Source organism: Camellia sinensis, chromosome 5 (genome assembly GCF_055761805.1).
Source record: "Camellia sinensis isolate YWXY chromosome 5, ASM5576180v1, whole genome shotgun sequence".
Taxonomy (NCBI): domain Eukaryota; kingdom Viridiplantae; phylum Streptophyta; class Magnoliopsida; order Ericales; family Theaceae; genus Camellia; species Camellia sinensis.
Window position 1 is genome coordinate 207,705,258 of NC_138965.1, and position 14,515 is coordinate 207,719,772.

Consider the following 14,515-nt stretch of genomic DNA (forward strand, 5'->3'; position numbering starts at 1 on the left):
AAATAAATAAAAACTTTCATATATAAACTGCAGTAAATTGTCACAAAAAAGTTTATTAGTGACGAATAATCACTTTGTCATAATAACAAGTACAAATGACAAAACAAATTCGTCACTAAACTTGTTCCATATTTTATATTCAATTTAAATTATTATTTCACAAATATCCCTGCTCATATCCCAATAGCCTTTTAATTGTACTAAGAAATCCACTAGCTATTATACATCACTCCACAAAAAAATTCACTAAACCATTTATATTATAAATCAAAATATATCCATCAGACAACTTTAATAATAATCCATTAAGTATCACAAAAAAACCATCAAAGCAAATCCCAAAATGAACTAACGTGGAGTCCACAAAAAAAAATCAATACTCAATTTTGATTTGCAACTACAACTAAGCATCAGTTTAGGGAAAAAAATTCAACAGTTGATCTTCATTTGCAAGTATGCTTCCGAACGTCATCAAAACCAATCTGCAAAGAAAATAAACAAGGCAAACATTAATATATTATCAATTACATCTAAACTCATATATAAATAATTTTATTTTATAAACCAATTTAGTAGAAATGCATATAACAATTCAAAACTTCAAAGAGTTGAGGTGATCCTTGATGATAAAGCAACACGAAAATAGAGACTTAGCTGATGAGACGTATTACAAGCAGCTGGTGGGTAGTTTAATGTATCTCACTGCGACGAGACCGGACATGATGTTTGTAATAGAGAACAAATAAAAAAGAAAAACATGGTAGTATTTTGCACATATTCAAATATACAAGTGCCCTTTATGTTTCACAAAATGATTTTGAATCCCAATGTAATTGAGCATAGTTGCCTCAAATCATTTAAAATCACTGCAATGCCCAATATGACTTAACAAATATGCACTTGAATACCACTCCTATAAATGATAGAAAATTGCAAGCTAATTGAATTCGTACTCCTAGACCTTGAAATTGCTCCAATACTGCCTATAATTTGACAAAGTACATTAAGCACTATAGCCACAACTGATTCAAAATGTGCTACAGGCTCCGTCTGTTTTTCAGGTCACAATTGAAAGCATTGTGAATGAGGGGATGTATTAGAAGCAAACATGCCATAATATGTCCGTAGGTGCAGCATCTTGTCAACAATGCGTGCATATTAAAGTTCTTACCAAAAATACATCAAGCACCAACCACAGTTCATCAAACTAGTTAAACCAGCCAAATCTTACCATAATTACAAAAAACATACAGGGACTTTCAACTTCTTCGAAGCTTTTAAAATAAATCCTTTTGAATTGATTTACAAATTTTTCTGAAAATAACTAATGATCTGAAAACTTTAGATTACTTCCGTAATGATAATATAAGCTATTTTTTTTTGTCAAAATCAAATACTTTTTCCACTATAATCTATTCTCACACTTCCTCGAATCACAAAATTCTTAAAAATATCTTTCAGTATACAAAGGTAAGTTAATAAATCTAAAACCTACCACAATGCAAAGACAAGGGATAATCCAATCCCCACACAAAACGAATCACAAGGGGTCATAGATGAATTCTGTAAGATATCTACTTGCTAATAATATCTGAGTATTTATCTGAGAAAAGTAAACAAACAATAAAATTTGTAACTGTAATAGTATTCTCTTTGCTTTACTTTTTTCCGGTCAAAAATTTTCAGTTGAAGCAAATGGTATAGTTAAGAATGCCTCAGCAAAGGCCAGCAAACATAAATCTAGGAATTAAGACAACATAATAGTCAATACAAGCATAACTTCTCATTTATAAACCTTCAACAATAGTTAAAATTTTGGTGGTCTAGAATTGATACTTCAACAACTAGGCAGTGCACTCTCTGAGATCATCAATCGTTGCCTAAGAAGCATGAACATGGACACATGACCCAACATGGACACTGACACAGTAAATTTAAAAATTTTAAATATATATATATATATATATATATGTATATATATCTGGAGACAAGACGTGAGCGACACACAAAATATATAGTTTACACATTTATAAGCACATGCTGTGCATGGAGACTGCTGCGGTGGAAAAAGCAACAACACTCAAGCCTGGTGAGGAGTGGAAAGGAAGGCAGGAACTCTCTGCTATTCCTTCCAGTTATTGCAGTGGGCAGCTTGATCCTCAGAGTCCTCCATAGCAGCTAAAATGTCCATTTTCTGGTCTAAATACAGTACAGGTACTTTGCCGACTTTATTATTATCTTTTGTTTAATCATCTCAAATATTGGTTTTTAATATATTTATATTAATCTGTCAAATAAAATTGGGAAAAGAAGATTGCTTATGGGCCCCTCTGAGATAGCTTTTGCTTATGCATAATTGGTTTTCTTTGGATGCCATGTTCAGAAGTCTTAGTAGTTGTCAATAGTGACTATCTGACCATTTGGTTTATGGAATGCCAAGTCATTTATCTATTTTATAGCGATATAATATTTGATTATAAATTAGATACATAAAAATTTCAACCAAATAATAATCTACTATAAAATATGTATTTTTTGTGCTTTTAAATGTGGAAAAATGACTAGATAGGCATATGCCTCGCACACACACACATAAAAAAACAAAACAAAGAAAGCTTATCCAAATTAAAGTCCAAATCATATCTAACACAGACAATAGCAGATGTGTCAATGTTGGCATACATATGACTTGTTTGACAAAGGAAACTCATATGAAAGTGAGCTGGAACAAGCAGAGACCAGGTTGCAGACTCAACTGCAACAAAACACCAGGCCACAGCCCAAGCCACAGTGGCTGCAGCCTAGGCCACAAGCTCAGAACAGAGCAATATCAACTGCAGCCTAGACCATTTCTCACATATGTTACTTGAATGATTCATGTACAAGCCTCTAAATACACCACAAAATTATGTAAGTACTCCTAAAAATTCATTTAAATTACAGTCCCCTTAAAGTACAATTAAGCGAGTTGGTAAGTGAGTATGTTTCTAGTTCGAATCTTCTTCTATTTGCGCACTAGTTGATGGTGTGACTATTAAACCTCAAATTTATCATATGGAATGAGTCTAGATGAGTTCTCAATTTTAAAAAGAAAAGAAAACTTAGGGTAAAAGCCCTTAATCCATAAGAAATCAATTGTTTCAGTAAGCCCTTAATCCATGAGAATGAATGTTAAATCAAATTAAAATACCCTAAATCCATGAGAAAATATTAGTGTTAAATCAAATAAACCCTAATTCCATGAGAAAATACCCTAAATCCTTGAGAAAGTAGATGTTTGAGTGTTAAATCGAATTAAAATGCCCTAAATCCATGAGAAAATATGTGTTAAATCAAATAAATCCTAATTCCATGAAAAAATGACATAAATCCATGAGAAAGTAGATGTTTCAATGTTAAATCAATGGGAAGTAGGTGTTTCAGTGTTAAACAATTAAGAAGTAAGTGTTTCAGAGTTTAATCAGAAGATTCTTTAGATATAGAGAAAAAAAAAATTGAAAGATTCATACCTTAAACAAACCAGATTCTTCTAAAGTACAACTATGGTGAGCCCTAGGGAGGAGCAGCGCTTGGGGAAGAGGCAGAAGGAATGTCGTGAGAGAGAGAGAGGAGAGCAAAAGAAATGAAGGAAAGTGAAAGAGGATTAAGGTTGAGCATAAAGAACTGAGATTGAGCTAATTCATGTGTAGTAACAATGTTGTACAATTCTGTCCACAACTTTTAGGACCAAAGAGAGAGAGAGCAAATACTACACACCCAAAAAAATTTCAATAATCAAAAAGCTTCTATATATGGATGAGAAATAAACCAACATAGATGAGCCAAAATATCAAGCTAAGATTAATTAAAAATAATTTTTACTATATATTGTTGTAAAAGCCTGAAGGAAAAGAATTTTACTCTTCAGTTTTAGAAGCCATAGATGAACAGTACATGAACCTGCAACCTAGAAATGACGGAAGAAAACAATTTCAATTTGCAAGGCAGAAATAACATTAAAGGAAAGGTACTTTGAGAGTAATATTGAAACATAATTCAAGTGCACAATATTTGCAGAAAATAACCGTCTATACTGACAAAGCAACAAATCTCTTCGAGTAGTCTTTAGCTAGTTTGGGTTTTAGATCTTACAATCTTTGCAATGCCAACATCAGCATCACTTTCAAATGAAACAGCAACTTCATCCAAGATTGGAGCCAAGTTTTTGCAATGACCGCACCAGGGTGCATAAAATTCCAAAGGAACTGTGTAACAAAACCTAACCACATATCAACATGAATTGACTGATAACATGACAATCATTAAGATCTAATAAATTTTTCTTGGTTTCTGAACTCTAAATCAATTATACAAAAACAATCCAGAATTCTAATTGACATAAGGACCACATAAAAGGCCAAACACCAATCCCAAGTTACTAATATGGATACGAACAAATAAAATGTTGAAAAAACTACAGTTAATACATACCATTTTCCCCAGAGTTGAAAACATTGTCCTGAAGGCTGTCAGCAACAATAAATTAATCATTATTTATAACTATATAGTAGTTGAAAAAGATTTATTATTAAGAAAATTAAAATAAATTCAGTAATATATACAACCTATATGGAAAGTCATATTCATTAAAAGGATTTAATTAACACAACATTGACATACCTGCCTTTGGGTTGAAGTAATTTACTACGACAAGCCACAAACTCCATGGGAGAGATCTAAGATTGAACCAATTTCTCCAACCAAAAAAAAAAAAAAAAAGAACAAAAAAACAAAACAATAAAGAAAAAACCTAGCCATTGTGGCATTTTATCAAACACCTAGCAAACACAATCAGAATATCATGAGACTTTATAGTGTGTAGAATCAACAACAATCCATTCAATTCAATGATTATATTGGTTATAATATGAATATCATAATCAGAATATCGAACATGATAATCATTATATTTTTCATATTTTTTTCCCAAATTAAAATCATTCAAGTTGTTCATGGAACCTTCAAAGTAGAGAGGTTATAGAAATGTTAGAAGCAATGAATGGAATGGATTTAATCTCATCTTGACCCAAACGCGTCTGAAGACAGAGTAAGGGTAGAGAATGAGAAACGAGAGACCCGAATAGAGAGAGGGGTAGAGAAAGAGGAACAGAGACTACAACTAACCTGGATTTCGTGGACGGTGCTGTGAGTTGGACAATGGTGCGAGAGAGAGAAACGAAGAGCTTTGATGAAGCTATACAGTCTGCCTCTGCGTGTGAAATGAGAGCAATGGATCATTTGGGTCAAGAGAATAGATTTGGTGAGGAATAGAATTTGTCTCCAAAACACAAAACTACGTAGTTTTATAAATTGAAATATTTGGTGGCAAAATATTTACCCTCACTAATAATATTTTTAATGGAGACAGAATTTTTTGTCACTAACTTGGCGACATAATTCCCCTCAAATTTTTTAATAGCGGGAAAAAATTTTGGTGACGAAAAAAATAAAAATAATGACGAAAAATAATTTTGTCACCTAATTTTTTATTATGTATGTAGATAACGAAGTTTTATTTTTCTCTCTAAAAATGGCACATTTGGAGACAAAATATTATTTTCTTCACTAAAGGGTAAGTCTTTCGTGACAAAATTTATTTTCGTCATTAGTTTTCGTCTCCAAAGACACTTTTTGTTGTAGTGGAGAGATAGATAGAGATACAGATTGATACGAAGACTGATAAAAAAAAAACAAAAAAAGAAAAAAAAAAGGAGGGAAAAATAAACTGATCCAAAAAAAAAGGAGGGAAAAATAATTTAGGAAAATTGATCCAAAAAAAAAAGGAGAGAAAAATAATAGACTATTTTTTTTCATCACTGCTTAATATGTTAAAATTCGTCTTTCAAAATTAGTGACAAAACAATTTTCTCACTAAAAGGCCTAAAAATATTAAAAATTATTGGTGACGAAAATATATTTCTCACCAAATGGTTTTAAAATATTTAAAATCAAATTTTTCAAAAAAAAAAAAATTATTGGTGACGCGAATATATTCTTCATTATTAATTTTTTAATTGTTGAAAAAAAAATCTCACCAAAAGTTTCTAAATTTTGGCACCATCAAAAAAAATTAGTGGGAAAAATTTAGGTGACGAAACTTATTTTTTTTCTCACCTAAAAGTAAGTATTTATTGACGGAAATACATTTCGTCACCTATTATTTTTATATTCTTATTATACGTGACAAAATTTATAATTTCTCATGGATTATTCTTATTTAGTGACGAAATTTGTTTTCTTCACTAATTTTCGTCACCATACCAACACAGAGAATAAGAGAAAGAGATACCAGAAAAAGAGCAAAGAGAAATCAAGTACCAAATCACCGAGCGAAGAAGATGTGGCGGTTACCGGCAAGGCTACTAGTGGCGGCGACGATTGGCAAGGCTAATAGAGGCGACGATGGTGATCGGCGTGGTGGAGGAGCAAGAGATAAGACAAATTAATACCCTATTTTGAGAGAGAGAGATAGAGATGATAAACAGAAAAGGGGTAAAAAAAATTAATACCCTATTTTTTCTTAATTGCCGCTCAATATATCAAAAATTTCCCACCAAAATTGGTGACAATATTATTTCCTCACCAAAAGATATCAAAAATATTAAAACGTTTTGGTGACGAAAATATATTCCTCACAAATAATTTTATAATTAGTGACAAAATTTTTTCTCACCAAAAGGCTCAAAATTTTGGCGCCACCCAAAAAAAATAGCGGGAAAATTTTTGGTGACGAAAATAAATTTTGTCACCTATCATTTTTATTTTTTTATTATATGTGACAAAATTTATAAATTCCTCACAAATTATTTTCATTTAGTGACGAATTTTATTTTCTTCACTAGTTTTCATCACCATAGGTTACTTTTGTTGTAGTGTTCTTCAACAGGTGGGGCGGGGTTACCTTGTGCCCTAGGTTGTTGTGGAGGGTGATCACGACCTTGGTTAGGTTGTGCTGGTTGTCGGGGAGGGGTGCGCCGACGGTTATTTCTGGTGGGTTCAATCCGTTGCCTTTGATGAGGGCGAGTATCTGTGAATCGACTGAGACGTCCTTGACGAATCAAGCCCTCGACCCGATCTTTGAGGTTAACACACTCCGCAGTATTATGGCCGTGGTCTTGGTGAAAGCGGCAATATTTGGACTGGTCCTGGTGAAAGCGGCAGTATCTGTGAGTTGATTGGAAGGAGTCCGTGACGGTTGGGGCCATTTTAGAGGGTAGTTCCGCTGGATCTGATTGAGGACTTGTTCCATGGAGGAATTGGGAGGTGTGTACCGCTCGAACCGGTCGGGCGGTCGGGCTGGTGCCGACCGGTCGGCTCGTGGTGGTCGGTCATTGTACTGAGGTGTTTGGTGAGTGCACTGGGTATTCCTGGTTTCTGAGTCCTTTCTCTTCTCTCTGGAGGTCGGGTTTTTGGCTATTGGGTCTTGTCGGGCTGCTAGTGAATCTTCGGCATTCATGTATTTTTAGGCTTTAAAGAGTAGGGTTGCCATGGAGGTCAGGAGGTTTTTTGAGAGGGAGAAAAGGAAATCAGATGACCGTAGACCGGCCATGAAAGCCGTAAGGATGACCTTGTCATCGTTTTCCGCTACCTGCAAGGCTTCGGTGTTGAAGCGGGTAACGAAACTATGCAGCGACTCCCCCTCAGTCTGATGGATATTAAGGAGTTGGGTTGCTGGGCATTGTTGGCGCTGGGCTCCAATGAAATGGCTGAGGAAGGAGTCACTAAGGTGCTGGAAAGTGGAGACAGAATCTGCTGGTAGTTGACTAAACCAGAGTCGAGCCGACCCCTTGAGTGTTACGGGGAAAGCCCGACACGTGATCTCGTCAGGGAATGCATGGAGGATCATGAGGGTTCTGTAGGTCTCCAAGTGATCGACTGGGCCTGTTGTACTGTCGAAAGAGTCGATGGTGGGCATTTTGAACTTGGGGGGTAAAGGTTTGTCCCAGATGGAGGCAACGAATGGCGAGTTGGCCGTAGTGGATGGTTTATGCTGTATGTTTTACATGACTCCTTGGAGCTGGAGCTTCACGGCTCGGAGTTCTGCATCCTAGAGAGGAATGTTGTCACCACCGGAGGGGAGCGGGGGCTGGATAGTACTGGCCTCTCCCTCGGGGGTTGGTTTTGAGGCCGATGGGTGCGGGGCCCGGGGTGGCAGGTTTATATCCGGGAGAAGAGCTCGCAAGCCTTCCAAGTTAGGTGGGTTAGGTGGCAGGATGGTATAGCTCGGGGCTCGTTCTTGGTTGGGTGGAATATCTGAAGGTGGTGGGAGGGGCATAGGAAGGTTTCTTTGGAGTAGAGCATTAATCAGGGCTTGGTTTTGCTCGGCCAAGTGGTTAATGTTGTTGGTGAGTTCGGTGAAATACTGCGGTGGGTTATTCGGATTGGGAGGGTCAGCTTAATAATCGGGAACATTGGGGTGAGAAGCCATGGATCTAATTGTGACCATCCACCTTCACAGGTGGTAGGAGGGGGTTATTGGAATAGGGTCTCCGGCGACAATGAGCACAACTGGCGCGCGGAACAAAAACCTTTCCCACAGACGACGCCAACTGATGATACAGCGGGTTCCAGACGGAACGGGTCAGACTGATCCACGCTTCCCAAACCGGAGTCCGAATGACCAAGCCCACAGAGGAACCTGCACAAGAGTTCAACGGGGAACGAGGAGTCCCCCAACGAACCCTCCGACGAGCAAGTTAGAGAGAGAAGTAGAATGTAGGGATGAATTAGAGACAGAAAAGCTTAACCTTCTTCCTGTCTTCGACGTCTGCTTATATTCTCTGGTAATCATTTCGTTGTCCCTTCCGACCTGTCACCTTGGCCGAAAGTCTATGCTCTAGTTTACTTTGTTCATAGTGAAGGCGTTCTATCCCGACGGAGAGGGCTTGTCGCAATAAATGTTGTAAGGTGTTTCATCAATGGCGATGTGCAGTGGCAATAACTTTGCAAATCTTTGTCTGCTTATGTGGCTTGCCCTTCTCCTGACATGTGTCTTGATGTCATTGGTTCTTATTGTTACGTGGGGCTTCGGCAGTGCTGGGCCTTAGTATTTGAGATGTGTATTGGGCCCTAAATGGTGGGTTATAATCTTTATGGGTTTACCTATGTCAAACTATAAAAAAGTATTACATTAAAATGGTCAAAAAGCCGTGGTTGGTGTGTTTGACCCCGCGCCGGAGGGGGGGGGGGGTTTTGTTAGAGTCGCAACAGAATGGTAGGATAGTTAGAGAAAATACAGAAATAAAGAGATAAAAAACTGGTGAGAGGGAAAGAAAAGAACAACAATATACATTAAGGTTGTATTTAATTTAAGGATTTAAGGAGGAATTTAAAAAAATTAAATTAAGTTAAATATAAATAAATATATTTATATTTTAATTATTATTATTATTTTTTAAAAAAATTCCTTATTAAATTCTATAACCAAATACAATCTACTGAGTACCAATTGATGGTATAGTTATTGGTTTTAGCCACCATATGTAAAACTTTGGCAAAGACTACTATTCTAGAGTATCCTCTTCATTCTACTTGAATGAAAATCTGAAGAAGTTTTGAAATTTTGAAGATGACAACAATGATTGTTGAGAGGATAACGAGGAGAGGCGATGGCGTTGAGGAGTAAGAGAAAGAATTAGTGTAAAATCTATTAGATGAAAATAAGAGAATGACAAAGGGGCTCATTTGAAAGCAATGACTGCATAAAATTCTTAAAAATTAATAATGAAAGATAAAAATTAATTAACATGATACGATTGCTTTCATCAGAAGTTAATAATGAAAAGAGTAGAAATGGATAAAAGGTTTGTGGGCATAGAGAGGGATAAAAAAGAAAAACATGAAAATAGATACTCAATTTTGTAATTGACCCTTAGTTTTACAATTTTTAACCATTAATAAAAAAAAGTTAACTATATTTCAAAAATAGTATACAATGAAACTGTTATTATAATAGTGAACGCAATGCAATTTTGACATATCCACAGGGAAAAAGCCTAACTCAAAAAACAAAAAGGTTACGGGATCATTTGAAAAGCGGGTTGAAAGTTAATTTTTGATTTTTAATTTATTTTGAGTCACTTCATTTCTTACATTTTTTAATTACTAAAAAGCAAAAAAGTTTTAAAAAGTCAAATTTTTTTTAACCAACTTCCTAAAATGGTATGTCTCCTTATTTCATTTTTTATAAGATAATGATTAATATATTAGGTCAAGGTTTCGGATTGTATCGTATTGTTAGATTTTCATAAGTCTATCGCGAAACTTATATTGATAATCAAAATTATTTAATATGTAGGATTTGTCGAGTATTTTATTCTTACAAAGAATTATATTGATTAAATATCGATTGCTACTTAATCATATTACATTTTTGTTAACATTTTTTGTTTTAATCATACTAAATGTTGACAGAAATGTGTTTTGATTAAATTACTATCGATATCTGACTAACATAATTTTTTATATGAATAAAATACTTGACGAGTCCTACATATTAAATAGTTCGAATCATTGATACGGATTCCATAATAAACTTACAAGACCTAACAATATGATCCAATCTAATTATGGACTAGACACACATAAGTCACACCCAATATATTAAATAGCTAAATTACCATTCAAGTTAGGGGTGGTTTGGTAAACATTTTAGACTAAAAAATCATAAAAGAATAAAAAAAAAAAGTCAAAAAATTACAGAATGACAAAATAAGTAAAAAATCAAAAAAAAAAATACACCATTCCAAAGTCAAAAAAGTCAAACAAGAATACCAAACAACTAAAAAAGTCGTAGTTTAAAAAAGTTAAAAAATTTTAAAAATTAACTAAAAAAGTTATTGCCAAACGAGGGCTTAGGCCTCGTTTGAGAACATGTTATTTTAGTAACTTTTTGATTTTTTGACTAAAATATGAGATAAAAAAAATAATATGTTTTGAGTGACTTTTTAACTTTTTATAAAAAGATGTGCAAAAAATAAAAAGAAAATAAAATCTTTAACTTTTTAATACATATTATAATTTTTTTAATTTTTTTAATAACTTTATAATTTTTAAATTAAAATAATTACTTGTCAAACGAGACCTTAATATCTATTTATAAATTCGAAAAGAAAATCTCATTGACATTAATATTTACCTGACCAACTGTTCAAATCTTATCTTCCAATGCGATTTAAAGAAGGGAAAACCGCGTATTGTTTGAAAATTGCGAATTTAGGAACACCGTGTCTACACACACGAAAAAGGAACAGCGTCCCTCTGTGCTCAAAGCACAGTAGTGTTTGTGGTGTCTTCGTTTGAGATATATTATAATCTTATTTTTATAATCTAAATCATTCATATTGTAGGGTTTATTGAGTACTTCATACTTATTAAAAATTATATTAATCGGATATCAATAACTATATGATCGAATTACATATTGTTTATGCTATTTCTCAAAAAAAAAACTTATTATTTATTTTTTTGGTTATCAATCATATAGTTGTCGATATCCGATTAATATGATTTTTGATAAGCATGAAGTACTCAACAAACCCTACAAAATAAACGGTTTAGATCATAAAAATAAGATCATATACACCTCAAACGGAGACACCACAGTCACTACTGTGTTTTTAAGCACAACCGTGACCCATTTTTTCACAAAAAAATGTTTTAGATCACTAATTAGTGGTGGCTCTAATGATATGACAGTGGGTGAGACCCACTGCTACAGTGTGTTGATGCCTTGTTTTTTTTTTTTTTTTTTTTTTAATTGTGACCTCACTAATAATGAAATTAATGATAAAAAATTAGTGATCTATATAGCATTACTCCTACCCACACTACACAACACAACCCTTCTCCTTCTATATTCCCCACAATTTTCCATACAACAGACACAGCTAAGACGCATGTGCTCCACTCATAACTCTCATTAGTACGTGTTGACTTGTCTCTACTTTTTCTTTCCTTTTCGCTCCCTGGACTAGACCAACACATTTCTTTTTCCTCTTCCTAAAAACTTCGATTCATTTTCACTCCAATGCAATACCAATAACAAGAATTGTTTGCAAGAACAAAAAAAAAAAAAAAAACTCAACAAACTCCACAAATGCTTCAATTTCGTTGTCGTCTCCGATCAATCCCAGCCGTCGTCCTCCTCACTCTGCTCGTTCTATGGCCGTTGATGTGTCTCGCGATTCGTTCTTTTCCCAACTCCGGAGAGTCGGAATTCGAGAAATTGATGTTCCAATTCTCTGAAGCACCAGAGTACCGTAACAACGGTGAGTGTCCGATCTATTCCAATCGGGAATTAGTATATTCTTGTGACCAATCACTCGTCCACATTGCAATGACTCTCGACTCCGAATACCTCCGGGGCTCCATCGCCGCGGTCCATTCGGTCCTCCGCCACGCCTCCTGCCCCGAAAACAACTTCTTCCATTTCATCGCCGCCGAGTTCGACCCGTGGAGTCCCCGGGTCCTTACCCAACTCGTCCGATCCATTTTTCCTTCTCTGAAATTCAAGGTCTATATCTTCAGAGAAGACGCTGTAATAAACCTCATCTCTTCCTCGATCCGACAAGCTCTCGAAAACCCGTTAAACTACGCCCGGAACTACCTGGGTGACATTCTCGACCCGTGTGTAAACCGGGTCATCTATCTCGACTCGGATGTAATCCTCGTCGACGACATTCACAAGCTCTGGAAGATAACCCTGACCCGAAACCGTGTCATCGGAGCGCCCGAATATTGCCACACCGACTTCACCAAGTACTTCACCGACAATTTCTGGTCCGACCCGGTTCTATCAAGGAAAATCGGGTTGGGCAAGCACTGTTACTTCAACACGGGAGTGATGGTGATGGATTTGGTGAAATGGAGAGAGGGGAATTACCAGAGGAAGATTGAGAACTGGATGGAACTGCAGAGGAAGATGAGGATTTATGAACTCGGTTCGTTGCCGCCGTTCTTGCTGGTGTTTTCCGGCGAGGTGGAGGCGGTGGACCACCGGTGGAACCAGCACGGGCTCGGCGGCGATAACCGGAGGGACAGTTGCCGGAAATTGCATCCGGGTCCGGTGAGCTTGCTCCATTGGAGTGGGAAGGGAAAGCCGTGGGTCAGACTCGACAACAAGAAACCGTGTTCGTTGGATTATATTTGGAAACCGTACGATCTTTACAAGCCGAATCACAAGCGGTCTTCTAATCAACAGCCGTTGGTTTTGGCTACTTCCTCGAATTCGAATTTGATTGGCTACTCAAATTATTTCACATGATTCTTTGAATTTTTTTATTTTTAGGGAAAATCTTTTTGGGGGGTTACATAGTGATTCATTCTTTGATTGCCGTGTATAGATTGGGTTTAGGATTAAAATTGTTTTTAAAAAGAATTTCATTTGTTATACCAAATTTGATTTAGTTTTGCGGTTGCTTTGATTGGAACAAATTTTCACTGATTTCGATTGGTATTGTTACCAATTGGGAGGTATTTTGAAGAGAGGAATAGTTGTTCAATTTATTTATATTTTTATGTGTACAGAATCCGATTGCATAGTTAAGGGTTATTTTGGAAAGATGATTAAAAATTGCTTTTTGTAAGAAAGGAAAGTGAGTTATAATCTGAGAAGCGGATAGCCCACTTTCCAAAATAGCCCTAAATATGAGTATTTTGTTTGATTTTATAATCAAAATCTGTACACTATTAATTTTTCTTGTTAGATCATCCAAATTTCAATATATTTTTGTTGTAATTTGCCCAATTAGGCATTGACACATGTCTTGTTTTGATAGGTAACTTCTTTTTCTTTTTTTTTCTCTTATTCTTTCTTTGTGTTTTTTTTTTTTTTTTTGAATTTTTTTAAGTTCAAATAATTTATGGCGGACCACTTTGATGAAGTTATGATTGAATTGATTTGATTAAAATAACGATTTTTGATCTCAAATAACATTGATTCAAAACTAAGATAATATAAGGCCAAGTTTGGCATGAGGCAAAAAAGACAAAAAGTCAAAAAGTCACTATCCTATTTAAGTCACATCATCTTATTTAAGTCACATCACCTCTCTAACACATCACTTCAAACCCAACCCAAACCTAACCCATATTTCATAAAAAGTCAAAAAGTACACTTATTTAGCCTTCTCAAACTAGGCCTAAATGAAGATTGGGAAAAAGTTGCTGGCATCTATCCAGCTCATGAGGCTTTGTTAGTTCCTTAAGGTGGAATAACTATTAAGGGTTCGTTTGAATATGAGTTGACATTTAGACTTTTTGATTTTTTTGAATTTTATGAGGAAAAAATAAAATGATTATAGGTTGAATGTAATGGTTTATCTTAATAAGTTAAAAAGTTTATTTTATCTTTTTGTGACTATTTTAATTAAAAAATCTTTTTATTTTTTTATGTCAAATAAGCTCTGAAGATTACTTGGCTTGTCCAAGGCAAATGGTATCTTTTTAACATATAATGTGGGTTGTGTTATATAAA

General features: G+C 35.1%; 2 protein-coding genes across 6 annotated transcripts; one reads left to right on the forward strand and one right to left on the reverse strand.

Moving 5' to 3' along the window:
* Nucleotides 1-364: 364 nt before the first annotated feature.
* LOC145790341 (protein disulfide-isomerase-like) lies at nucleotides 365-6,491 on the reverse strand. 5 transcript variants are annotated; one of them, XM_082868083.1, is made up of 8 exons: nucleotides 6,391-6,491; nucleotides 5,164-5,248; nucleotides 4,660-4,733; nucleotides 4,471-4,505; nucleotides 4,132-4,244; nucleotides 3,901-3,946; nucleotides 3,510-3,592; nucleotides 365-482 (listed from the first exon to the last, which is right to left on the reverse strand). In XM_082868083.1, the coding sequence occupies exons 3-8, from the start codon at nucleotides 4,704-4,706 to the stop codon at nucleotides 444-446; spliced, it is 363 nt and encodes a 120-aa protein (XP_082724209.1). In that variant the 5' UTR covers nucleotides 4,707-4,733; nucleotides 5,164-5,248; nucleotides 6,391-6,491; the 3' UTR covers nucleotides 365-443. The 5 variants fall into 5 exon arrangements, with proteins under 5 accessions (XP_082724209.1, XP_082724210.1, XP_082724207.1 ...); XM_082868084.1 differs by having other exon boundaries at nucleotides 4,660-4,715; nucleotides 6,358-6,491; XM_082868081.1 differs by having other exon boundaries at nucleotides 6,358-6,491.
* Nucleotides 6,492-11,825: 5,334 nt separating this feature from the next.
* On the forward strand, nucleotides 11,826-13,449 carry LOC114316904 (putative galacturonosyltransferase-like 9). The gene has a single exon (XM_028263599.2). The coding sequence runs from the start codon at nucleotides 12,137-12,139 to the stop codon at nucleotides 13,301-13,303; it is 1,167 nt and encodes a 388-aa protein (XP_028119400.2). The 5' UTR covers nucleotides 11,826-12,136; the 3' UTR covers nucleotides 13,304-13,449.
* The last annotated feature ends 1,066 nt before the right edge of the window (nucleotides 13,450-14,515 follow it).